This window comes from Drosophila mojavensis, unplaced genomic scaffold, assembly GCF_018153725.1.
Source record: "Drosophila mojavensis isolate 15081-1352.22 unplaced genomic scaffold, ASM1815372v1 contig_49, whole genome shotgun sequence".
Classification (NCBI taxonomy): Eukaryota; Metazoa; Arthropoda; class Insecta; order Diptera; family Drosophilidae; genus Drosophila; species Drosophila mojavensis.
This window is the reverse complement of record NW_025318872.1, coordinates 612861-640523: the sequence shown is the minus strand read 5'-3', so window position 1 is coordinate 640523 and position 27663 is coordinate 612861. Positions and strand designations below refer to the sequence as shown.

The window sequence follows — 27663 nt, the reverse complement described above, 5'->3', positions numbered from 1 at the left end:
AATTTTGCCTCTTTTCATTTTCATTTTCTTTTATTTTGAATTTTCAAGTGCGCATTTCGCATAATAAATTTTCAATTTTCTGTTTTTATGCGGCATATAATTTATAAATTCTCTTTCCATTTCGCTTAGAGAACAGAAATTTTCTTAAGTTTTTATTATTTTCGAATTCGATTTATGCCATTCATTTCTCATACACACGCACACACACAGCCACACATACATATACTTACATTATTCATTTTTGTGCTCTCTTATGTTCTTTTAATTTGCGAACGAACAACAACATCAAAATCATGTCATACCAACCGTGCAGCTCATCCAACATCGAAAAACTCATCCGCCTCGTACATGTAGTACATATAATACATCTCGTATCCATATAGTATATGCCATGCTCTTATACCATATCATATACATATATATACTCTTGATGCCCATCATTGTTATGTCTGCCTTGTCAAAAACAAAAACAAAAACAAAAACCCGAAGCATTTGTTGTGTCTGTAAAACAAATTCGATTCCGTTTTCGACTCATTGTCACGTGCCGGAAAGAAATATTCAAATAAGTTCTTGTTAGCCGGGGGTAGCCCAAAAAAAGCTATAATATGGAAATATATTTTCGAAATTCTAAAAATTCCTTCTCCAGCCCATTATTCAGTCAGCTATTTTAAGCAATGTCGGATTAACGTTTACGAATTTATTTCACACATGAAAAAAATGTTTGTATATATATTTATAGATATAGATATATATAAAGAGCAGGCCTTCTGTTTTGTATATTTTATATTAGTTTTAAATAAATTTCATTTTAAGTTTACATTGCGAATTGCAGTGTTGGCGGTAAGTGGCAAATTTTAAAGTCAATTTAAAATTCGTTTTAAAGATTTAAAAAACTTTGAAAATGTTGAAAATTTTTTTTATGAAATTAAACAATTTTTACAGTAGCTAAATATTTTTTGGGGCAACTCTTGCTATGAGAACTTATTTACGATTCACCTATCACCAAGTACAGTTGAAACTCAACATGACGGCACATATACGAAAGTACATCAATAACATTTGATATCGTATCAAATCACGTCACATTAAATCACTTCACTTCACATCGCATCACATCACATCACATCACATTTCGTGTCACAGTTAAGGAAACACATTATGCTTAAAGCTTAGATACTTTTTATTTATTTTTTTTTAAATAATTTTCATTATTATTATTTTGATTGAATTAGTTAGCTTTATGGCCGGGCAGACATTTTCACATTAAGCCGCTCGAAGTCACAGCTATTTCTATCTCTCTCTCTCTATTACCATAATAGCGCTCTCAGTTTTAGTTAAAAAATATGGTTACGGTTTTAATTTAAATTATATTTATTTTTTTGACAATTTGTATTTCTTTTTATCTTTTCTCTTGGTACATTCTTATTGAATAAAAAAAATCTGGTGTCGTTGCGCTGAAAAAAATCAATTAAAATTTCAAAACACTACATTAATTAAACATTAATTGAATTGTTCTTACTAATATCTGAAACATGCTTTAACCTATAACCAAACGGGGTTTTGGGCTTTGCTCGCTTGCCTCTTGTGCTATTTGCTAAAACTAAACATAATTTGTGACTAACTTAACAAACTCCTCTCGATGCTGCTGCTATATATCCTCAATGTAACACACACACATAAATCACACATACACACACACAAACACATGGGTATTGCGTACTTCTACAAATACAATAAAAAAATATATATATATAATATACATCTGGTATATGGTTGCTTTCTCTTATGGCGTATTTATGCTCGATGCCTACAAAAATATCAAAATTACGATTAAATGCTGACCTTATTGTAATTCTTCTTCGCCGAACATTTCTCTCTCTCTTCTTTTTATCTCTCTCTCTCTTATATAATGCACCATACGCATAACCAATATCACCCCAAACATATATATAAATATATACGAATCTATATAGGCATGTCGTGAACGTGTCAAAAACTTGCATTCGAAAATAACCGCACGTAATGAGCGCATCAAATTGTTGATACATCGCGGCACGCCGGACGATGCTAAGCTAGAGATTTAGAGATGCCGCACAGCTATGGCAGACACTACTTATTAAGTCTATAACTATCTATATATTTATATACCGATGTATACTACATACATATACTAGAACTAGTTCGCCAAAGAAATGAAATTGAAAACCAAAGCAAAAGCTAAGCAGCCACCGCGGCGTCTCATGTTTACAGCTGCCACTGCAACAATCTCCCAATTTGGCAGTGGCAACAGCTAAACATGCCAGAATCAGCCGTAATAAATAAATATATATATATACAACTTACATGACCCACAGCTTAAGAAAATTTACAAAAAAAAAAGAAAGATTAATTTATTAAATTATATATTATTTTTAAAATGAAAGCCCCACCAAGCGTATTTATTTAATTAGATGAGCCCAGTCTTAGACAGTTGATTTAGGTAGCTGTTAGGCCCATGATCTTTCAAACAAATGAAAGCTAACCGTTTTTGGCAAATCTTCCCCCAATCTCTTTCTCCCAACACACACACTCTATCTATATATCGATCGTTACGTGAACGCATAGGCCTTGCGACAATCAATCGATGGCATGCAGCAAAGCTACGACGCAACCGCCGCCCAATCCTATGCTCTGGATCCACATTCAGTGGTAACCACTTCATCGACTGTCTCGTTGCTTATGAAGCCAACGGCAGTAGGTCTAACCTATGCTGAAGTGTTATCAGGACATGCGAGTCCGGTAAGCAGTAATGAAACGGCGACGATCCCCCGACAAAAAATTCAAGAAACTCCCGACACGACCACGACCCAGACAACAATAACGACCAGCCAACACCAGCAAGAACAACAACAACAACATCAACAACAAACGAACCTAAACCAGCGGAATACAATCACAACAACAACAACAACCACACGAACTATATTGACATCAAACGTACGTACGCACGAGGAAGAAGAAACGACCTCGGAACCATTAACCACTGTGCTCTATCAGCGCAAACAGCGTGTTACACCACCCAGCAGCAGCAACAATACTACCTCCGACTATGAAGAGACAACTGTCAACAATTCTCAAATGGAAACGTCTAGCAGCACATCAACAATAGATCAACAAGTTCCTAGCATTAGCACCAATCCGAATAGTCAGTTTATCGAAATGGAGCGCAGTCAGCAGCGTATGAATACGGGTAAGAAATTGCAGCCGCCGCGTCCCGAACGTCGTGCACGTTCACCGCGACGCAGACGCGAACCACAAAGCGCTGTACAGGTGGAAAGCACACAAACGCATCAGCAACAGCAACATCCTCAACAACAACAGCAACAACAACAGCAACAATACCAACATCTTTATCTGCCGCAAGAGGATCGCGCGCGGTCGCGTAGCCCCATTTGGGTGCCGGGTTCGACATCGTATGCAGAAGTTTTGCGTGGTATGGAGCTAGAACGTTTAAAGGCCGAGGAGTTGGCTAGGCAAACGGCCCAGCCGCATACAGATCTGACCATACAGGATGTCGTAGATGCCAGTGGTGCAGCGGGAAATATTTTTGTGCCACGTAACAAACCTGAGCAGCATCAGCAGCAAATGGATCAGTTCATAGGCGAGCCCAGTGCAGACTTGGGCTATGCTCAGCCGCAGGTAGAGCAGAAGCAGATATCCAATTATGAAGTGCCCATGACAGCGGAGGAGATTGCCGCCACCTATTTGCAACCAGATCTACAACTGTATCAGACCATGTACGAGAATGTGGCCGACAGCGGTCAGTGGAGCTATGTGGCTGGATCGAGCGGTGAGCCACAGCAGCAGGCAGTGCCACAAAACTACTATGATCAAATGATGCAGATGCAATATCCCATACAATACCAGCCTGTGGCAGGGCCGCCAACGACTACACAGTACCAGCTGCTAACGGGTTATTATCAGCCTGTTGCGCAAACGGAGACCTATCCAACGGTATATACGACGGAGCCTTCGCAAATCTATTATGCCCAACAGCCGCAGGTGTACACACAGGAGTATACTCAGCAGCAACAGCAGCAGCAGCAACCGCAGCAAACAGAAATTAGTACGGACGTACCCGTCTATCAGCCGGAGATTGTAAATCAAGCTTATCTGCTTGAGCCTTACCGGCCGGAAGTGAATCAGGCAACAACATCCACAACAGGTAATAGCGTACTCGACCGTGTGGTGACAACTCTCGCATCGATGGTGCAACAGAGTGCCGAGCCGCTAACAACGAGCACACAGCAAATTCAGGCGACGGTTGTAACGCCACAAGCAGCTCAGGAACAGGTGCCAGCACCACAGCCGGTATTCATTGAGGAGCATGTGCAGATGCTGCGACCAGTGGAACCGCAAGAGTTTGAAATGGATGAACCACGGCCCGACATAACTTTTGGTCAGTTCGATGTCGATGCAATTGAGACAATACCTATTGAGGTACCTCAGTCACAGCCTCAACAACAAGCACAGCCACAATCACAACAGGACATAACTAAAACGACATTTGTGGAGGAAACAATTATCTCGCAACCAATACAGCCAACTGTGATAGCACGAAATAAGGATACTGATATTGTCGTCGTTCGTCCAGAAGTGCAGCAGCCCAGCAAGAATGTATATCAGCAACAAGATCCCAGTACTGGCAGCACCTATGCCGAAGTGCTATTTGGCCAACAGCATAGATCAGCGCATCCAGTTTTCCAGCCATCCAGTCAACAGCAACAAATTCCAGTACGTGTTGCGGCACCCATGTCGCAAATTCGCAATGCTGAACATACAACAACAACGACAACAATAACCACAAAGTACACAACGTCGAACACTGCGACGTCAAAGGGTCACCAAGGTAGGTGGGCAGAGAAGTCCGATGACAATGTTGAAGGAAGGATAGCGAGGCCCAAACGGCAACGACATGAACAACAACCTGAGCCATTGCCCATTAAAGTCAGCAACAGGAAAGAACCAAAAGCAAGCAAGAAGCACAAGTCTCCAGAGACAAATGGCGCTTCGCACAGTCATGTTGAGAGTGCGCCAAAGGTAGTCTTTGTCGAAGAGTTACACAAGCCTGAACCGAAACCGAGAAAGTCTAAAAAGAGCAAACACCCAACAGAAGAATCTACGGATAAAAAGATTGTGGAGTCACCTCAGGAGGAAAAACAAACTGTGGAAACAACAGTTAACACTAAGAAAACAACAAAACAGACGAGAGATAGCAGCCGCGGGGAAACAATTGAGCACACCAAGATGGACAAAAAGAAGCCAACGATTGTTGTTGAAACAACAAAGGTTACATCAAGGACAGTAGAACCAATCGTTAAGGTGGCCAAGCAGGAAACAGTTGTCGTCGAAGAACCAACAATTGAAGCAGTTACAGCTCCATCAAGGAAAGATAAAAAGAAGGCTAAAGCTGAAAAGGTAGAAGCTGCATCTGTTACAAAGAAACAAGTTAAGGAGGTCATAAAACCAACTGAAATAGAGTCGACTGCTACTTCTAATTCGAATGAGAAGAAAACAACTGTGGTGGAAACTACGATCTCTACGGTGTCCGCAAAACAATCTGAGCCGCTCGAAGAAATTATAGAGCCAGCTGAAAATATTGTTGATGTGGCTCCCACAGTTGTGCCAACATCGCCTGTTTCTACTCCAACTAAAAAGGATAAGAAGAAAAAGACAACTGTTGTGGTAACTACAACTACTACAAATTCAGAAAAACAAATTCAGCCAATCGAAGGAGTTATAAAGCCAGCTGAAATTGCAGTTGTAGCATCTACTTCAGATCCAAAGCCAACTATTCCTACTGCAACTGACAACGATAAGGAGACAACTGTTGTTGAGAATACAACCACTGAAACATCAGAGAAAGTCGTTGAACCTATTGCTGATGTCATTGAATCTGTTAAAGCTGTACCTACAGCTGAACCAATTCCTGCTGTTGAAGCACCTATAAAAACAACAGAATCAATAGATGTAGTGGAGCCAGCGTATGAACCGACTAGCGCAGTTTCTGTGGAAACAACAACGGTAACAGAGAGCATAGTGGAGCCTACTGTGGAAGTCATTAAGCAAACGGAAATAGCACCAGTTGTGGAAATTACAAATATCAAGATTCATCCAGTAATCGAAGCCACCACAGAAAAAATCATTGAAAAATTGATCGAGCCTGCACCTGAATCTAATCAAGTAAAGAAAAATGAAGAGTTGGATAAGCCCGTGCCTAAACCGGAAACACCAAAAAGTGTTGAGCCAGTTGTGGAAAGTGTTTATATTTCTTCTGAAGTATCTGACCCTACAACAGTATCTAGTATCGATATGAACGAAACATTACTGGAAAGTGAACCTGTGGTAACAACGTCGACGAACACGATTTCCACAGAAAGTGGCACCACTACAATTACCACCAGGACCATAACAAAGCACATTACCAAGCGCATCGTGAAGCGTATTATAGATGGTAGAGAGGAAATTGTAGAAGAAGATGTAATTGATGACTTGCCCGAAGAAAATATATCTGTGGAGCAATTCGATTTGCCTTCAGTTGACACGACAAGCTCTGTACCCGGCAGTATAATCGTTCCTGGACTAAGCTCAGCTCAGGATACAACTGTTGTTCAAGGCGGTTCAATTACAAAAACGACAATAACTAAAACAAAGCGTATACTCAAGCGCATCACTGCCGATGGCGAAGAAATCGTCGAGGAAGTATATGAGGATGAACCCGAGGTGGAGCGTGACATAACATTGTTACCGACGACAGTGATAACTTCCAGGAATGACTCAGCTCTGGAACAACCAATAGGATCTCACGAGGCTATAATCGATGCAGCGCAACTTGCTGTCGACGAAATTGTAGTCAAGGCTGAGCAAGTAGTTGAACCCCAGCCGCAAAAGCCACCGCGTAAAGACAAAAAGGAACTGGATACTGTCATTGTCGCAGAAACTATCAAAATGGCGGAAGTCGAACCTGAACAGAAACCACAAAAGCCGAGCAGAAAGGACAAGAAGAAGCAAAAGAAATCTGAAAGCGAGGAAGTCAAACTAAAAGCAGCGACTCCCATTTTACAAAACGTATCGGAAATATCCGAGCCACAACCACAACTAGAAACCACAGAGCCCCTGAATACAACAAGTGCAATTACCACCGACGAGAAACAAATTCAGTCATCCGATGGATCTGCAATCATCGATGATGACAGTCTAATCAAAACCACAGTCATTCGTACAACTAAGATCGTGAAAAAGATAAACCAACAAGAGAACCAAGAGATGTCCACATCAATTCATTCGGATGTCACCTCGTTGGATTCTTATGAATTCGCCGAAGAAGCTGCAGAAGAGCCAAAAGTTGAGAAATCTGAAATGAGTAGTCGTGAGATCAGCGGCGAGGGTGTAGTTAAAACAACCAAAACAACAACTATTCGTACTATTAAAAGTGCTAAAGCTGAACCAGATAAGGAACTTGTCACAGAAGCTATACGCGATGAGGAAAGTACACCTGAAGCTCAATCAACAGTTGATGTTTTACCAACTGAAGACGGTTCGGTTTTGAAAACAACAATTGTGCGGACTACAAAAATTATAAAGAAAATTACTCAGGATTCGGATACTATTAGCGATCACAGCAGTAATTCAGAGCCTTCTTTGGAAACAGTTGAAACCATAATTCAGGATGCTCCAATAGTTGCTGAATCTGTAACAACCGAATCGAATAGTGAGGGTATTACAAAAACTATAACCACGCGAACCACAAAGGCAGTTCTTGAGAGTACAGATGAGCCAGCAGTTGTCGAGCCGAAACAAATTAAAGAGCTGTTATTGCCAACGCCGCCAAGTACAGAGGTGCCGGAAAGTGGAAATATAAAATCTACGACGCTGGATTTCATAGCCTCTGAAAAACAGTCAGCAGAACCTGTACCCGAAAAGGAGACGCGCAAATCAAAGAAGCAGGAAATCCATATCGAAGTTGCGAATAAGCCAGCTGCTGATATTCAGGTTGCTACTCAGGAACTTGTTGCTCCAGTTGAAGAAGAACCTAAACAAGCTATTGATATTACTCGCGAAACCGTTGCTGAGCCCAATGATGTCAATATTAACAATGATGTGGTTAAGACAACAATTACAAGAACTACAAAAATTGTTAAGAAAGTTTCTCAAAATGTGGATAAACAGAGTGTTAGCGAAATTCAGGAGAGTCAAACGCCTGAAGAGCCAACTCCAGTTGCTGTTGAACCAACAAATGATGAGGCTGGTGGTGTAACCAAAACAACAACCGTGCGTACGACGAAAATTGTAAAGAAATTAAACGAAGATGGAGAAACAACAACAGAGAGCAGCACAATAAGCGAACCAATCACTGTGCGAGAAACCTCTCCAACTATATCGGAATTACCAAGTGAAGCCTCAACCACATCTAGTCAAATTGATGGGGCTATTATCAAGACAACAACAATTCGTACAATGCGTATAACTAAGCGCATAACAAATGACGGACGCATAGTTTTGACCGAGAGTGACACACCTAGCGATGTTATAGTTACATCTAGTATTGAAATGCCCGATCATAGATCTACTAGTCCCATTGTATCGTCAAGGCTGGAATCAGCTCCCGTTGTCACATCTAGCACTGAAAGTAAATTACCTAATGTTGGTGTCAATATTGAGTTGGGCATTAGGGATACGGCAGGCAAATCTGGCGTAAAGGTTGTAGGTATTGAGACAACTGAACTACCGACTGTCAACACAGAATATACTTCGACGAACGGGGCTGTGAATGAGTCAGCGCGCATTGCCACTACTACAACAACAACTACCAAAAATACAATACTTACAACAACCCGTCAACGTAGCTTCGAAACCGAAGATGGCACAAATGTTCTTTTCGTTGGAGAAGGCATTGACGGAGCCTACCCACCAGGCACTGTACAGAAAATTTCTCTCATCACTCATGAAGAGAAACTGAAGACTCCTATCGTGAAAATGCATCTCGATTTTCCAGAGGTTAGTCTTCGCGTGACAGAGACTGTTACTGAAAACCGAGAGTCCCTACAGAGAACTGCCGATAGTAGTGAAAGTTCTATAGTTGAGTTCACAGAAGCACAGCCAGAAGTAGTCGAATCTGTTGATGTTACTATCACAGATTTACTGAAACAGCAAAATGATGAAGAAATTCCAAAGATAGAGTCAATAGAACAGGTTGATATGCCAAAGGTTGTAGAAAAGAATAGTGAGCCCCCTTCTGATTTAAGTCCTGAGGAGCAGAAACTATTCGAAGATATTCAAAAGAAACTATCCAAAAAAGATAAGAAAAAGCGACCAGCAATCCCTGAAGAGTTCATTAAGCAAGAAACAATTCAGGTGCTTGTTGAGGAAAGTAAAGGTAATGAGACAATTAAAATACCGATTGTAGATGAAAACCCGTCATTCACCCCGATTCCTTCAGCCGACAATGTTCTAGTGGACTTAGTGCAGAATCTTTCTCAAGATATATCATTGATTTCAATAGCAAAGACCATTGAGCATGCCAAGGCTGATATAATTTATCGTGAAAGAATGCAAGCAACGCCAGAAAGTCCTTTAAATATTCAAGTAGAAACGCAAGTTGATATTCCATGTGAAATCCAGTTACTTCCCGACCCTACTAATATCGCTAATCAAGTTGTTCCTGCCAAGCCAAGCGCATTAACTGCTGAAGCATTTGTGGTTAACACGGTAAGCACTTTAAATAACACTAATATTCCAACTGTTTGTCCAGCTGATAAAATTTATGAAATTCCAAAATACAATTTATCTCAATTCAATGTAGCTGAGAGCAATTATCATATAATCAATTCTAAGCCCCTGTCTGTAGAAACTACTTTACCTTTGTTATCTGATCAACAGCAAATTATTGCTGAAGAACCTTTACCGGTTGTAAGTACGGTAAGCTCTGTTATAACAGAAACCTTTGTTGCTGCCTCCCCTGAACAACTTACGCAAATTCCCACTGAAAAAGATAATATATATGAAATTCCCAAATATGATATTTCGTCATTTAAAACTGCTGAAAGTTATTATCACATAATCAATAATAAACAATCTCCGGAAATATCTTCAACTCCAATCGAGGAACAACAACAAGCTATCACAGAACGATCAATTACAAAACGCTATAATGATTCTCCTGTTACGACTCCTTTGGTTGAAATCAAACCCGAGGCAAGTTCAACAAGCATATCTAGCCCCGAAGAGAAGGTTTCCACAACAATAAATAGGGTATTTGAAGTTCCAACATATGACATCCGTTTATATAATAGTGCTGAGGGTAAATACAACACAGTCAAATCTACTTCTGACGAAACACCAATAGAGCAGCAACACTCCGTTGAAAAAAGCGAAACGGTTCCTGAGTCACCGCTGATCGAAACAAAACCAATTATTCAAACTGACTTAGCTGAAATTAAACAATTATCACAAATCGTTCCAAAAACTGTGGACGTAGAGATCAACAATGGAAAAGCTTCAGTTTACAATTACGAGGTTCCTAAATATAATACCGTTGAACAATATCGTGCTGAAAATCTTCATGCAATAATTCTTCACAAATCTAAGGCACCAGAAGAAGTTGACTTAAAGCTGCTGGAATCTAAAAGTGAAACCACTGATACCATAGTGAAAGATGTCACCGAATCCGTAACACTGAAACAACCAGAAGCTGTGATACCTGAACAGAAACCAGAAAAGCCCCAGAAAGTAGAAGTAAAAGTGCAGGAAATTCCAGTTGAGAAGTCAACTCGTATTGAACCTGTTGAAACGTTACTCCCAGAAGATATAAACACAATAGTAACAGGCACAACTACTACTACTACTGTCACAGAAACTGTTAACGAATCTACACTCTTAGAAGAACCGATTGCGAAGGAAATTCCAGTTGATAAAGCACCAGTTGCTGAATCAGTTACATCAACTACAACGCCTGTCAATGAGCCGGAGAAGATGGTTGAATCTTCGGATTCTGTAGACACAAAGACAACAGTAACAGTGACATCAACAACTACTGTAACAGAAATTGTTAGCGAATCTACTCTCCCAGAAGAACCGAAAACGGTGGAAGCTGAAAAGAAACCTGAAGAGCCCAAGAGACCAGCATATGCAGGCCTACCTGTAGATGAAACGACTAGCACTTGGATGGATGTTCTCGATGAGCCAATGACGTTCTCTGATGATGAAGAGGAGCCAACTACTACAACTACGACGACAGTCGTTGAGCCCGAGAAGATTGTTGAGTCTTCGGATTCTGAAAATACAAAGACAACAGTGACAGTAACAACAACTACTGTAACTGAAACTGTTAGCGAATCTACTCCCCTTGAAGAACCGAAAACGGTGGAAGCTGAAATGAAGCCTGAAGAGCCCAAGAAACCAGCATATGCTGGCCTACCTGTAGATGAAACGAGTAGCACTTGGATGGATGTTCTCGATGAGCCAATGACGTTCTCTGATGATGAAGAGGAGCCAGAGAAGGAAGTTCCTGTTGAGAAAGAATCAGTTCCTGAACAAGCAACAATCACTACTGTCATTGAGCCCGAGAAGAATATTGAATCATCGGTTTCTAAAGACACAAAGACAACAGTGACAGTTACATCAACAACCACTGTAACTGATACTGTGAGTGAATCTACTCTAACAGAAGAACCAAAAATGGTGGAAACTGAAAAGAAACCTGAAGAGCCCAAGAAACCAGCATATGCTGGCCTACCTGTAGATGAAACAACTAGCACTTGGATGGATGTTCTCGATGAGCCAATGACGTTCTCTGATGATGAAGAGGAGCCAGAGAAGGAAGTTCCTGTTGAGAAAGAATCAGTTCCTGAACAAGCAACAATCACTACTGTCATTGAGCCCGAGAAGATTATTGAATCATCGGTTTCTAAAGACACAAAGACAACAGTGACAGTCACATCAACAACCACTGTAACTGATACTGTGAGTGAATCTACTCTAACAGAAGAACCAAAAATGATGGAAGCTGAAACGAAACCTGAAGAGCCCAAGAAACCAGCATATGCTGGCCTACCTGTAGATGAAACAACTAGCACTTGGATGGATGTTCTCGATGAGCCAATGACGTTTTCTGATGACGAAGAGGAGTCAGAGAAGGAAGTTCCTGTTGAGAAAGCACCAATTGCTGAAACAATTACTACAACAACTACGACGACAGTCATTGAGCCCGAGAAGATTGTTGAATCTTCGGCTTCTAAAGACTCAAACACAACAGTGACAGTCACATCAACAACTACTGTAACTGAAATTGTTAGCGAATCTACTCTTCCAGAAGAACCAAAGACAGTGGCAATTGAGAGGAAACCCGAAGAGCCCAAGAAAAAAGCATATGCTGGCCTACCTGTAGATGAAACGACTAGCACTTGGATGGAAGTTCTCGATGAGCCAATGACATTCTCTGATGATGAAGAGGAGCCAACTACTACAGAAACTACGACGACAGTTATTGAACCCAAGAAGATTAACGAATCTTCGGCTTCTAAAGACTCAAACACAACAGTGACAGTCACATCAACAACTACTGAAACTGAAACTGTTAGTGAATTTACTCTCCCAGAAGAACCGAAAACGGTTGAAGTTGAAAAGAAACCTGAAAACTCTACTAAGAAGAAAGAAAACAAAGAGAAACCAACAATTAAGCGTTCAGTTGAGAATTTACCCGTTACTGAGTCCATTTCAACTTCAATTACAACGACTGTCTCTGAGCCCGAGAAGGTTCTGAAATCTCCTGTTTCAAAAGACATAAACACCACAAAGCCTCCAGCTGAATCTCGTGTTCAAGAACACGATAGTGATTCTGAAAATAGTCCTGCTTATTCTAACCTGACACTTGAGGGTCCTATTGATACTTGGTCTAGTGTGCTGGAGGAATCGTCGCCAAACTCGGGAAGTGCAGTTTTCATATCAACTTTGTCCGCCGATGCTCCAGAATTTACGCCTTCATATCTCAGACACACATATGCCGATCAGACGCATACATTCCTTGCAAATGAGCGAGTTTATAATGAGTTCATTCCACGAAGTAGGGTAGATCAACAAATGCCACTTTCAAAGAAACCAAAGAAGGTAAAGCCGGCAAAGAAGGCAAGGAAACCTGCAGAGGATCCACCACAGGAAGTTCCCATTGATACTCCAGTATCTTCCGCATTTGTTTTGGATTCGGATATAACAACGGAACCGAGTGTCTGGGAAAACAATAGAGACGGAAAATCCTACGCTGACGTTCTGTTTAATGCAGGGGACAGTTCCAAATTACAGAGTTCTGAAAAGCCTGTAACAGCTCAGGAACAGAAATTGGAGATAGTTGAATCTTTGCCGAGGATAGATAAGCCAAAGGAGCAAAAGAAGAAAGCCAAACAAGAAAAACAAATGCCTGTAGAACACATACAAGAAAACTTAAGTACAGATTCATCAAAGCCTGTCACCACCAGTTCTAAAGAACCTTCATCTGATGAGCGCGAAGCTGCGAAACCATCTGAACTGACTTGGTCTGCCTTGGTGCAAAGGCCTGGTGAATGGACAGATACTACAGTCGTCAAAAATAAAGTATTAAATTCAGAGACTATAATAGATGACAAAAAACTCAAAAAGGAAGAAAAATCTGAACGAAAGACTACTAAAACAAAAAAATCAAAGAAGTCCAAGAAACCAGTTCAAGAACAAGTTTCAACCACTTCTGAGGATGAAAAGCAAGAATCTGAAGCACCAGTACTCACAACACATACTAAGAAAATTTCAGAAGCAGAGTATGTATCGAAACCTATAGAAATAGAGGAGCCCGAACAAACGAGAGAGCCCGAATCGAGCGGCTTTTCGTGGGCTTCGCTTGTAAAGAGACCCGGGGAATGGGTCGATACAACTGTGACGCATATTAAGAGTGCGATAACACCTTCAACGGAAAATGTAGAACCAGATCAACAGGAACGGGATAAACCACGAAAGGTTCGCCCACAAAAGAAGGAACGAACTATACCTAAAAAGGAACAAGTTCCGAAGAAAGAGAAAATCATTTCCGAGCCAATAGTCAAAGAAGTAATTCCGACTGAAACTGATTCAGAAAAACAAATAACTGATGAAAAGCCTATAGTAAGTACTTCTGGTGCATTTTCTTGGGCTGCTTTGCTTAAGAAACCAGGAGAATTTGTAGACGATATAGCATCCCGCAAAAAACCAACTGCCGTTCCAAAGGAGGAGTACAAGCCTGAGCCTAGAACACGGAAAGAAAGAATTTCTAAGAAGGGAGAGAAAACTGACGCAGAAGGCAAGAAAACGATCGATCCAAAGTCTAAAAAGCTAGAACCCAATGTATCATCTACATCTGATAGTGATGTTATTGAGACCTCGTTACCTTCAATTCCTGATAACGGAGTAACTACTTGGGCTAAGATTGCCAGCCAAATAGACAAAATGACCGATTTGCCACCTAAGGAAAAGATGGATGACAAACAAAAAACCACTGAGTTTGTAAAGCATGTGAGAACAGATCGTAATGAGAAGAAAAAACCAAGGGAAAGAATTCCTACTCAAGATACGCGTACTAGCTCTTGGGCGTCAGTAACAAGTCAGAAAACCACTGACTTCATAGAAACGGAAAAAGCGAAAAAGCCAGAAAAAGTGTCATTGCAGCCTCAGCCGATATATGAAATGGACATCGACATAGATCACCATGCAACAACCCATAAATCATGGGCTGACATGATTGACGATGGTTCAGAAGATATTGTTATTGAACACAAGCCTTGGAGAGAATTAGTCGAGGATGAGGTGGAAATACCTCTACTCCCAGAAAATGGTGATGAAGCAAATATAAATAAGATCATCGATACTATACAAGACATGAAATCTGAAGCTACGGTTGCAGGAGACAGTAAGTCCACGAAAGAGACGGAAACAAAATCAGTTACAGTTAAAGCGGTTCCAGTTGCTGAGCCCATTGCAACGTCAATTATAACAACGACAGTCATTGAGCCCGAGAAGATTGTTGAGCCTTCGGCTTCTAAAGACTCAAACACAACAGTGACAGTCACATCAACAACTACTGTAACTGAAATTGTTAGCGAATCTGCTCTCCCAGAAGAACCGAAAACGGTGGAAGCTGAAAAGAAACCTGAAGAGCCCAAGAAACCAGCATATGCTGGCCTACCTGTAGATGAAACGACTAGCACTTGGATGGATGTTCTCGACGAGCCTATGACGTTCTCTGATGATGAAGAGGAGCCAACTTCTACAACAACTACGACGACAGTCATTGAGCCCGAGAAGATTGTTGAGTCTTCGGCTTCTAAAGACTCAAACACAACAGTGACAGTCACATCAACAACTACTGTAACTGAAATTGTTAGCGAATCTGCTCTCCCAGAAGAACCGAAAACGGTGGAAACTGAAAAGAAACCTGAAGAGCCCAAGAAACCAGCATATGCTGGCCTACCTGTAGATGAAACGACTAGCACTTGGATGGATGTTCTCGATGAGCCAATGACGTTCTCTGATGATGAAGAGGAGTCAACTACTACAACAACTACGACGACAGTCATTGAGCCCGAGACGATTGTTGAGTCTTCGGCTTCTAAAGACTCAAACACAACAGTGACAGTCACATCAACGACTACTGTAACTGAAATTGTTAGCGAATCTACTCTCCCAGAAGAACCGAAAACGGTGGAAGCTGAAAAGAAACCTGAAGAGCCCAAGAAACCCGCATATGCTGGCCTACCTGTAGATGAAACGACTAGCACTTGGATGGATGTTCTCGATGAGCCAATGACGTTCTCTGATGATGAAGAAGAGCCAACTACTACAACAACTACGACGACAGTCATTGAACCCGAGAAGATTGTTGAGTCTACGGTTTCTGAAAATACAAAGACAACAGTGACAGTAACAACTACTGTAACTGAAACTGTTAGCGAATCTACTCCCCTAGAAGAACCGAAAACGGTGGAAGCTGAAAAGAAACCTGAAGAGCCCAAGAAACCAGCATATGCTGGCCTACCTGTAGATGAAACGACTAGCACTTGGATGGATGTTCTCGATGAGCCAATGACGTTCTCTGATGACGAAGAGGAGCCAGAGAAGGAAGTTCCTGTTGAAAAAGAATCAGTTCCTGAACAAGCAACAATTACTACTGTCATTGAGCCCGAGAAGATTATTGAATCTTTAGTTTCTGAAGACACAAAGACAACAGTGACAGTGACATCAACAACCACTGTAACTGAAACTGTGAGTGAATCTACTCTAACAGAAGAACCGAAAACGGTGGAAGCTGCAAAGAATCCTGAAGAGCCCAAGAAACCAGCATATGCTGGCTTACCTGTAGATGAAACGACTAGCACTTGGATGGATGTTCTCGATGAGCCAATGACGTTCTCTGATGATGAAGAGGAGTCAACTACTACAACAACTACGACGACAGTCATTGAGCCCGAGAAGATTGTTGAGTCCTCGGCTTCTAAAGACTCAAACACAACAGTGACAGTCACATCAACAACTACTGTAACTGAAATTGTTAGCGAATCTATTCTCCCAGAAGAACCGAAAACGGTGGAAGCTGCAAAGAATCCTGAAGAGCCCAAGAAACCAGCATATGCTGGCCTACCTGTAGATGAAACGACTAGCACTTGGATGGATGTTCTCGATGAGCCAATGACGTTCTCTGATGATGAAGAGGAGTCAACTACTACAACAACTACGACGACAGTCATTGAGCCCGAGAAGATTGTTGAGCCTTCGGCTTCTAAAGACTCAAACACAACAGTGACAGTCACATCAACAACCACTGTAACTGAGACTGTGGGTGAACCTACTCTTCCAGAAGAACCAAAAACGGTAGTTACTGAGAAGAAACCTGAAGAGCCCACGAAACCAGAATATGAAACAAGTAGTCCAACCAGTGTAACTGAAACTCAACTCGAATCTATAGTACCGGAAGAACCGCCAACACTTCAAAATGCACAACAGGAACAAACTATAATGCAATCGCAACAGATAGCAGATTTGCCGTCCCAAGCACAATCGTGGTCCTCAATCGTTTCAAAAACAATAGCAACTACTAGTCTTGACACTCAAATCGCTTGTGAACCAATTTCATCTACTCCAGATGTGGAAAATATCGCTTGCAAAAAAGAGAATATCGCAGCTCCTGTTGATGATAAGCCCAAAAAGCAAAAGTCTAAGAAAGAAAAGAAGATGAAGATTCAATCCGAGCAGGATGTTGAAAAATCAATTTCAGAAGAAGAAATGGAAGTAATTGCACCGAAACGAGTTGAGAATATCGTAGGTCCTGAAGTTCCGAATCAGTCATGGTCATCAATTGTTTCGCAAGCGGTTGAGGATTCCCCAGCTATAACTGAACCTGTTAGAGCTGAATCAGCTCAAACACGCCACTTTGTTCAAGACTTTATTCATAAAGAGCAAAGCTTCTCAACAATTTTAAACGACAAACCAAATAAACAAAAGCCTAAAAAGGAGAAAAAATCACCCCATGAAAGTAAACCTATTGTTGAACAATTGGAGAAACCAAAGGTGTCAGAATCAATTGAAACTATCGAAAATACATCGTCTCAAACTCAGTCGTGGTCCACAATTGTTTCACAAACAGTAACAACAACACACCAGACTGACAAACCTTTGGAATCAACTGACTTAATTCCAGATGTGGAAGCTATCGTATTCAAAGAAGATAATATCGCAGCTCCTGTTGATGATAAGCCCAAAAAGCAAAAGACTAAGAAAGAAAAGAAGGTTAAGAGTCACCCAGAGCAGGCTGTAGAAAAAGCCGTTGTTGTAGAAGAACCAAAGGAAGTAATTACACCGAATATAGTTGAAAATATTGTAAATGCCGTAGTTCCAGCTCAGTCATGGTCATCCATTGTTTCCCAGACAATTAATGATTCACCAACTATAATTGAAACTACTAGAACTGAAGTAATATCAGAACCGGCTCAAACAGCCCATCACACACAAGACTTCATTCACCAAGAGCAGATTTTCTCAAATATAGTGAACGAAAAACCTAAAAAGCAAAAGCCCAAAAAGGAGAAAAGAATCCAACAACCAGGAAAAGAGACTGAGCCACTTATTGTTGAAACTACAATTGCTGAAGAACAGAATGAAATTAAGACGGAATCAATAGAATCTGTGGCAGATACACCGTATCAAATACCGTCATGGTCTACAATTGTTTCTCAGACAACAACAGCTGCAACTCATCAGAGTCAAATAACTCCCGAATCAGTTTCATCTACTCCGGCTGTGGAAGCTATCGTTTGCAAAGAAGAGAATATTGCAGTTCCTATTGATGATAAACCTAAAAAACAAAAGTCCAAGAAAGAAAAGAAGGTTAAGAGTCATTCACAGCCAGTTGTTGAAAATCCAATTCTTGTTGATGAACGTGAAGAAGTTAGTCAACCGAAATCAACAGAAATCAGTGTAGTTCCCGAAGCTCCAACGCAGTCATGGTCATCAATTGTTTCTCAAATCGTTGAAGATTCTCCAGCAATACCTGAAACTCTTCAAACGGAAATTACTCAAACAGTTCCAGTCACACAGAACATACAGGACTTCATTCACAATGAACAAAATTTTTCAACTATAGTAAACGAGAAACCAAAGAAGCAAAAATCCAAAAAAGAAAAGAAATCATCTCAACCTGAAGAGGAAAGTAGGCCTGTGGTTGTCGAGCAACCGGACAATTCGAAGGATCAGGATACCATCACAACTATTGAGAGTATATCGGCCCCAACTCAGTCGTGGTCTACAATTGTGTCACAAACAATAACAACAACAACTTATCAGACAGACATTGCACCTGAACCTGTTTCAACTGTTCTTGCTTTAGAAATTCCTGTTGATAAGCCAAAGCCGCAAAAAACAAAGAAGGATAAGAAATTGACACAGTCAGAGCCCGTTGTCGAAAATACTGCTGTGGAAAAATCAGTAGTTGCTGATGACACTGAAGAAGTCGATACAATATCAGCAAATATTGTATTTACCGAAGTCCCCACACAGTCCTGGTCATCAATTGTCTCCCAAACTGTTGATGATTCTCCAAAAACAACTGAACCTATTGAAACCGAAAAAATATCTGAGGCAGATCCATCTATGCACCACATACAAGATTTTATTCAAAATGTACAGAACTTTTCATCCACTGTAAATGATAAACATAAGAAACAGAAGATCAAAAAGGAAAAGAAATCATCTTTACATGACCATGAGACTAAACCTGTCGTTGTAGAGCAATTAGATAAGCCGAAGGTGTCTGAAACAGTTGAAACTACTGACGATACGCAGTCCCAAACTCAGTCGTGGTCCACAATTGTTTCACAAACAGTAACAACTACGTCTCATCAGACTCAAATAACTCCTGAATCAATTTCATCTACTCAAGATGTGGAAGCTATTGTTTGCAAAGAAGAGAATATCGCAGTTCCTGTTGATGAAAAGCCCAAGAAGCAAAAGTCTAAGAAGGAAAAGAAAGCTAAGAGCCACTCAGAGCCAGTTGTTGAGAAGTCGATTGTTGTTGAAAAATCAAAAGATACAATCCAACAAAAATCTTCAGAAGTAATTAAAAGCATCGAAATTCCAACGCAGTCTTGGTCATCAATTGTGTCGCAAGCTACAGAGGATTCGCCAATAGTCTTTGAGACAGTTCAAACAATAACTTCGCCGGATGACGTTTCTTCTACTGATCAAATACAGGACTTCATCCATACTGAACAAAATTTTTCATCAATAATAAACGACAAATCTACAACACAAAATACTAAAACCGAAGATATAATAAAGCCTGTTGAGGTGGAACATACACTTCTCGAAGAGCAGAAGACATCAATTCAGCCAGAATCAGTTGTAACAATTGAAGAGAAACCATCCCAGCTTCAGTCGTGGTCCACAATTGTTTCACAAACAACTCTTCAGACTGAAATATCGGCCGAACCAGTTTCATCTACTTCAAATGTGGAAGCTATCATTTGTAATGAAGAGAATATCGCAGTTCTTGTTGATGATAAGAAACAAAAATCCAAGAAAGAAAAGAAGGTTAAAAGTCAACCAGACGCCGAGGTGGAAAACCTGATTCTTGTGGAACCTGAAGAAGTAACTCCACCGAAACCAGCAGAAACTATTGTAAGCCCCGAAGTTCCCAGTCAGTCATGGTCATCCATTGTATCACAAGTTGTTGAAGATTCTCCTGCAATAAGTGAAACTATTAAAACTGAAGTAATATCTGAGCCAGCTCAAACCACCCAAGATTTTATTCACAAAGAACAGAACTTCTCAACAAATGTAAACGTCAAGGCAAAGAAACAAAAGTCCAAAAAGGAAAAGAAATCATCTTTACATGACCATGAGAATAAACCTGTCGTTGTGGAGCAATTGGAGAAACCGAAGGTGTCTGAATCAGATGAGACTACTGAGGATATACCGTCCCAAACTCAGTCGTGGTCTACAATTGTTTCACAAACAGTAACAATAACTCGCCAGACTGAAATAACTCCCGATCCAACTTCATCTACTCCAGCTGTGGAAGCTATCGCAGTTCCTGTTGATGATAAGCCTAAGAAGCAAAAGTCTAAGAAAGAAAAGAAGGTTAAGAGTCATCCAGAACAGGTTGTAGAAAAAGCAGCTGTAGATGAACCAAAGGAAATAATTGCACCGAAACTAGTAGATACCGAAGCTACAACCCAATCGTGGTCATCCATTGTATCTCAAGTAGTAGAGGATCCTCCGATTACTGAAACTATTCCAGCTGAAATAATATCTGAGCCAGTGGTACCTACACAAAATATACAAGACTTCATTAACAATGAACAGAACTTCTCTACTGTTGTTTATGTTGAACCTAAAGTCGAATATGATACTGAACCATCTGTTGTAGAGCCCATTATCGTCGAAGAACAGGAGGAAAACATTGATTCAGATCCAATCGAATCTGTGGTGGATACACCATCTCAACCTCAGTCATGGTCCTCAATTGTTTCACAAACCACAGCAACGGAAACTCGTCATACTGAGGTGTCCGAAATATTATCAAAGGTTAAAGAGCCCATTCATAAAGAAGAGAAAGTTCCAGTGAATGACAAGTCCAAAAAGCAAAAGTCCAAAAAAGAGAAAAAACATGAAAACGTTTCTGCGCCTGTTCCCGTCAAAATTGTTGAAACGAAAACTGAAACATATGAAACTAATGTTATGACAGAAATTGTCCCGAATACCCTGTCATGGTCATCTATAGTTTCACAACAAACCGAACCTGTTGAACTTGAAGTGACTATAAAACCAAAATCCAAGAAAGATTCACCCAACTCAGCACTAACGTCAATTACGGCTACAAATGTGACAAACATTGTTGAGGATCTGCCAATGGAAATAAAGGAGAACACATTGTCCATTGTTGATGAAACGCCATCTATATCTCAGACATGGTCATCAATGGTATCGGAAGCAATCGATGAACCATCCCATAACATAGAGGAGTTTATCCGCCACGAGCAAAGTGTTACAATTGCCGAAGACAAACCGAAAACAAGGAAGCAAAAGACTAAAAAGGAAAAGTTGCAAGAAAAGATAGGTCAAAAACCAATACCTACTTACGAAGAAAATGTTGTAGCTGAGGAATCTAAGATCGAAACAGAACCGAACTCATTGGCTGTAGAGCAACCCAGTTCACTAGATTTCAAGATTGATCTGCCAAAACCAAAGCCATCCGTCTGGTCCTTATCCGAGACTTACGCCGAAGTCGTTAAAAAGTCGGGTTATGCCAACAATACCCAAATTCGCTATCAAGACACTGAATCGGACAGTCAAAGAAGCATTGAACCTATTGAAAATGATCAAGCCAAATCCAAATTAATCGACGAACGACTTGAGAGTTCCTCTACTGTATTAGTCGAGGAATTCCCTGAGCCGGTAATTCCTGCGTCTGATGACAGATTTGACGAAGTGCTCGAATACTCTGAAAAGCCATCATTGTCTTGGAAGGAAATAATGGATGAGGAAGTCGATTTGGAAATTCCGGCATGGACACCTTCGGAACCACTGTTAAAGGAAACCACTGTAGAGCCCGTAATAGAAAGGCCTTCCCGCACAATTGGCCGACCATTAATAAACGTCACTGAAGTTGAAAACGTCAATGCACAAGCCGTGCCGCAGGATGACCAAGGTTTCCTTGAAATAGTTTCAAAGAAAAGGAATCGTTCTCGATCGCGTTCACAGCAATCACAAAATTCCAATGTGGGTGAAAAGCCTCAAAAGAAAAAATCAAAGAAACCAAAAGAAAAGCCGATTATGCCCACAAAAACATTGGTTGAACCATCTCCTGTAATAGAGCCTTCTACAAATAAGAGTACTGCACGTGTTCCATTAGAAGAAGACAATAGCCAATCGACTCCAGCACCCATTCCGATTACATCAGGTATGTCATGGGCGGCAATCGCTGCTCATAATGTTCCAGAGCCTCCACAACAAATCAGACTTATTCAAATTGAATCAAAACCATCAACATTTGACAATGTAGAGAAAAAGTCAAATAAGGACATGACAGTCAATATACCACTTAAATTAGAAACGGAACCAAAAACTAAGAAACCAAAGCAGAAATCGAACAAAAAATCTGCTATGGATATTGTTGACTTTATAAATGCTGAAAAAGAAACTTCACAACAAATTAAGCTACCAGAGCATACGCAAGAACCAACTACAACAATCACACACCAGTCTCATGAAGAACCTCAACCAGTTAACTTGCCTTATACATCTGAGATCATAACTAGTTTGGAAAAGCAAATTGAAAGTCATATTTCAAATGAAACTGTTGTGAGATCTGTTCAACCTATTGAGGATCAACTTGTTGTTGAACAGACACCATTGGCTCCATTTAAAACTATTGAAGAAACCAGCACCATAGTAACTTTAACAGAAGAGAAGCCATCATTGACACCAGAACAAATAAAAGCCCCTGCAAGTACCGAAATATCACTTGTTCCAGTAAAACCCACTGTAGAGCAAACAGCATTGGCTCCATTGACAACTATTGAAGAAACATCCATAGTAAATATAACAGAAGAAAATCCATATTTAGCATCAAAGCAAGCGGAAGTCCCTCAAGTCGAGGAAATCTCAGTAGACGCGGTAGAGCCCATTGCAGAGCAGACACCATTGACTCAATCTGCAACTACTGAAGAGAAATCAGATGAAAAACCATCCTTAACACCAAAACAAACAGAAGTCTCTCAATTCGAGGAAATCTCTGTAGAGCTGACATCCGAAAAAACTCAATTGGCTCCATTTAATATTACTAAAGAGCCCACTAAAACAGTCACTTTAGTTGAAAAAACAATTGAAGTTATTTCGGATAATACTGAACAAAAAGAAACTCCTTCTGAAAATGTAGAAAGGACTGTTTCTTCAGTCGATACGGTAGAGCCTTCCGAGCAGACACCATTAGCTCCATTCAAAACTATTGAAGAATCCAAACCTTCTTCAATACTAACTGAAACTATTGCGGAGAATATCGAAACTGTAGAAACAACGGAAACTCCAATTGCTGAAGAGATTACTACCCAACAGACTCCCACTACCGATAAAGATGCTTTTATATGCGAAACATCTTACTGGTCTGCTACATTGAAACCCGGTCAAAAACCAGTGACAACGAGTGAGAAAGTCGTGAAAGTCGAAACTAATGATAAATCGCCAATCACTGTTGAAATACCGGTAGACAATACCATTCAAGAAGTGCCTGTGCAATCTCCAACAGATCAACCAACAACATGGTCAGCTATAGTTCAAACGGAAACAAAGGTATTCCCGTCTCCAGTTATCAAGGAAAAACCTGTAGCTGTGCCCGCCTGGTCCACTGTTGTAATTAGCAAGACAACAGATTTCCAAGATCCCAAGCAACAGCAAGATCTTGAGCATCAGGAAACAACAACTACAACAGTGAAAACTACCTATGTAACAACAACAGTGACAACACACAAAGATATTGAAACTACTGAGGAAAAGCCAACATCATATGTATCAACCGTTGTAACAAAGCATTCTGCTGACTTGGCAGTTGAGCCAGAGTCCAAGGAAACATGCCCAAAAGCAATTGAAACAAATGTGCCGAGCAGTTTGGATACACTTAGGAAAAACCTAATACTTGAAACACAACAACTATATCCCAAATATAACGTGGTGGAAAGTCAGTATGAAATTTTCAAACAGAATAAGCCCAAAGAAATTTCGCCCGAGACTATTGTCGAATCGCCCCAGGATGAGGCATTTATGAATGATTATGTGATAATTGAACCTGAAGCATTACCCCAAATTAATTCTGAAATTCTTGCATTCAATTTAAGCCTTGACAAAGAAAATTTCTTGCGTCCCCTTCCTTATGATTCCATTGCTCAGTTGCATCTTTTAAGCATAGAAAAGTCCGTTGATCCCAAAGTAGAAATTGAGGAAAAGTTGCTTGTGGAACAGCCACAAACTAAAGTTGAGGAAATAGTTTCTGAAGAAGACCTAAAACAACCCGCAACTGAAGTATCAAATAAAGTTGATACAGAAACAATAGTCGAACCCAAACCTGAAATTGAAAAAGTAATACTCATTGATAACTCATTAGAGTCGATTACGACACCGCTATCAATAGCTGAAAAACCAAGTGAACTAATTTGGCATCTGAGTCAGGATAGTTTCTTGAATTATAGGCAAAGGGCAGATGATGCGTATGGACTACTAATGACGATTACTAAAGACTCGACCAAGACGGATTTAGAAAAAACTCAGGAAACCCAGGACGATAAGCATAAGACTGACATCATTACTGAAACTGTAGTGAAAACGACCACGGTTACAGAATCAAGCAAATTGATAACTGATAACGCTGTAGATAAGACTGAACCAGAAGCATCGTCAATTGTAAGCATTCCTAAGGTAGAAGTGCCAGCAACAGCACCTATTGGCGGCATTGATGAGTTACGTTTAAATCTTTACCTTGATGACTGGCGAAAACCCAGCATTGATGTGGATTTATACGAGACAAGCATTGAAAGACCAAAACGTGCTGATGTTGCGGACATTGATACAAAACCAGACAAAGACAAGAAACCCGATGATGTTATCAACCAACCAGACAAAAAGAACGACGATAGTGACGACGATGACGACGACGATGATGATGATGGGGATAAACTGACTGTGCCTGAAATTCGTAAGCCACATGACGATGACGACAAACCGAACGACCGCGATCCTGGTAGTGGCAGCAGTGGCAATGCAACGCCCACACCCGAACAAGATGCAGCTCAGTACGAACAAAATCGCAGCTGCTCATCGGAGTACATGTCAACCGATTTGCCGGGCGGCGTAGGTCATTGGCGGGACCAAAGTACTTATTTGGCTTTAGAAGCCGAACCTCAGGTTAAAATAGAATTGGCACCAACAGTAGAGTCTAAGGATGTTGTTCTAACCGAAACTAAAACCATTGAGCTGGTGCCTTCTGTGCCAGCTGAATCAAACACTCTCACAACAACAACACCCGAAACAAGCCCCCCCACCCCATCCAATGCTACAAACTCAGCTAACGTTGCAAACGCACTAATCCAATTGGCGAGCGCCACAACTCAGACGCTGAACGCTGCTGCCAATGCGGCAGCAACAGCAACTAAAGCTAAAACTCTGGCAGCGACGAGCGTCATTTTGCCAGTTGCAGCAGCCGTTGTTAATAAGCTAACAACAACAATAACATCGCCAACACCAACGCCAACGCCAACACCAACATCAACGCCAACACCGACAACACCAGTGGAGACAACAATCCAGCCCGAGCAGTTGCCGCAACCGCAAGCACTCACAGCACCAGCTGCTGTTGAGTTGCCAGCAACAGTTGCTGCTGAAATGGCGACGACAACAACTACAAGCGAAGAACCCAATAATGAACTGTCTCTGGAAGCAGCTCCTGTTGAGAACACAAATATCGTTAAGCGAACTGTAGTAACAACTACAACGGTAACGACAACAACAACCAGTGAAACGGCAGAAGCAGCAGCAGCACCACCACCACCAACAAAACCAACGTTAGACAGCAGCAATACAATGACAACGACAACCACAACAACAACATCGAGCAACAATTTGCTTGAGCCCCAACAGCAACACCAGAAGGTGAAAATCACATTGAGCGTTCAGTTATTCATAATTCTAATATTTGCAGCTTTTTTGTGTGGTTTTGGTATTTGTTCATGGCTTTTATACGGCAACCGCTCTAATTGTTGTTGTTGTTGCGGCACTGCCTGTAACAATAGCTGCCAATTGCTGCCACCAACAACAGGGGCACAACCTGGCAATGGCCTACAGTAAGGTCGACCATGAGTTTGCTGTTCTTAGCTATGTTGGAATTTGGCAGCATGGCAAGCGCCCAACCAATAACAAATAACAATAACAAATAATAATAACAATAAAGAAAATACACATTAAATTATCTATCTTGTCTATCTATCTATATAAATCCTTATTATACTAACGTAACTCAATTTGTTATAGAAACAAAGTTAATTTACGATTTGCATTTTTATTTTATTAAGTTTTTATTTTGTTTATTTTTGTATATCTGTATTGTACGTGTTTTTTTGCTAAACTAAAGTCATCCTTATATTAAAACTACCTTTAAGATTTAACGTACGTTTAAGATCGATTCTTTCTATCTACTTAGAGTGATTTTTGATTAATGCATTACCAAATGTTCCTTACTAATTGATCTTAACCTGTTGTAAAATCCAGCTACTACTAATATCTATAGTAGTAATGTTTCAGAGTCAAACTCAACATAATAAAATAAATATTAACCAACCTGCACGTTTTAATATATATGTATACGTATTGAAATCTATTTTAGATACATGTTTTGCACTGTTTTATTTTCGTATAGGCACATACACTCTCGCACACACTCACACACACGGGCACGCAGTTTCACAGATTTGCACTTGCACACAGTGCTGCTCAAAAGTGTGCACACCCCATGCACAGGTTTTCTAGCAGAATATGCCCATTGCTATGCATCACACGATTGTTAACTTATGAGTTCATTGCCTTCTCGTCTGCCGCCCTGCAGCCCTCGCCAAATGTTAAGCGATTTTCCTTTTCCTTTTGTTCTTGCGGCATTTTCGCTATAAATAAATTAGAGATCCATGTAATGCAGCCCGTATTACTTACTCAAAAATATCTCAGACAGCGCAAATGTGTGTTTTGCATTTGATTCTTTTAGTTTAGATCGCGAGTTCAATGCGAAATGAGCACAATTTTCACGAAAATCAAATTCTTGAATTCTTAAAAAACTGTGTTTAAAGGGCTGCCAAAACTGAAATACATGACATTTGTGAGTGCAAGTGCAGAATATATTGAACAGTAAAAATATGTGTGGAGTACCCTAAATTTATAGAGCAACGAGACAAGAATAGCAGTATGAAAATTTATATATTTCGTTTTTTTTTTTTTCAAATTATATTTTTTTTACCCTGTACCCATAAAGGAGTTTAAAAGGTTTACCAAAGGTCTGAATATATATGAAATACCCTGGACAATAAGTATGTATTTATATTTAAT

The 27663-nt window shown here is 40.5% G+C and overlaps 1 protein-coding gene across 23 annotated transcripts in view; it reads left to right on the top strand.

Moving 5' to 3' along the window:
- Positions 1-27663, top strand: part of LOC6577814 (nesprin-1) — a 129317-nt gene that overhangs the window by 80030 nt on the left and 21624 nt on the right. For 3 of the 23 annotated variants that reach the window (XM_044009222.1, XM_044009235.1, XM_044009220.1), the window contains exon 11: positions 2605-9747. The exons of 14 other annotated variants lie outside the window; for them this stretch is intronic. In XM_044009222.1, coding sequence (XP_043865157.1) covers positions 2605-9747 — 7143 coding nt within the window. Of the gene's footprint in view, positions 1-1973; positions 2423-2604; positions 9748-9775; positions 26224-27663 lie in introns of those variants that run through there. 6 more of the 23 variants (XM_044009233.1, XM_044009228.1, XM_044009221.1 and 3 more) reach the window with 5 other exon arrangements.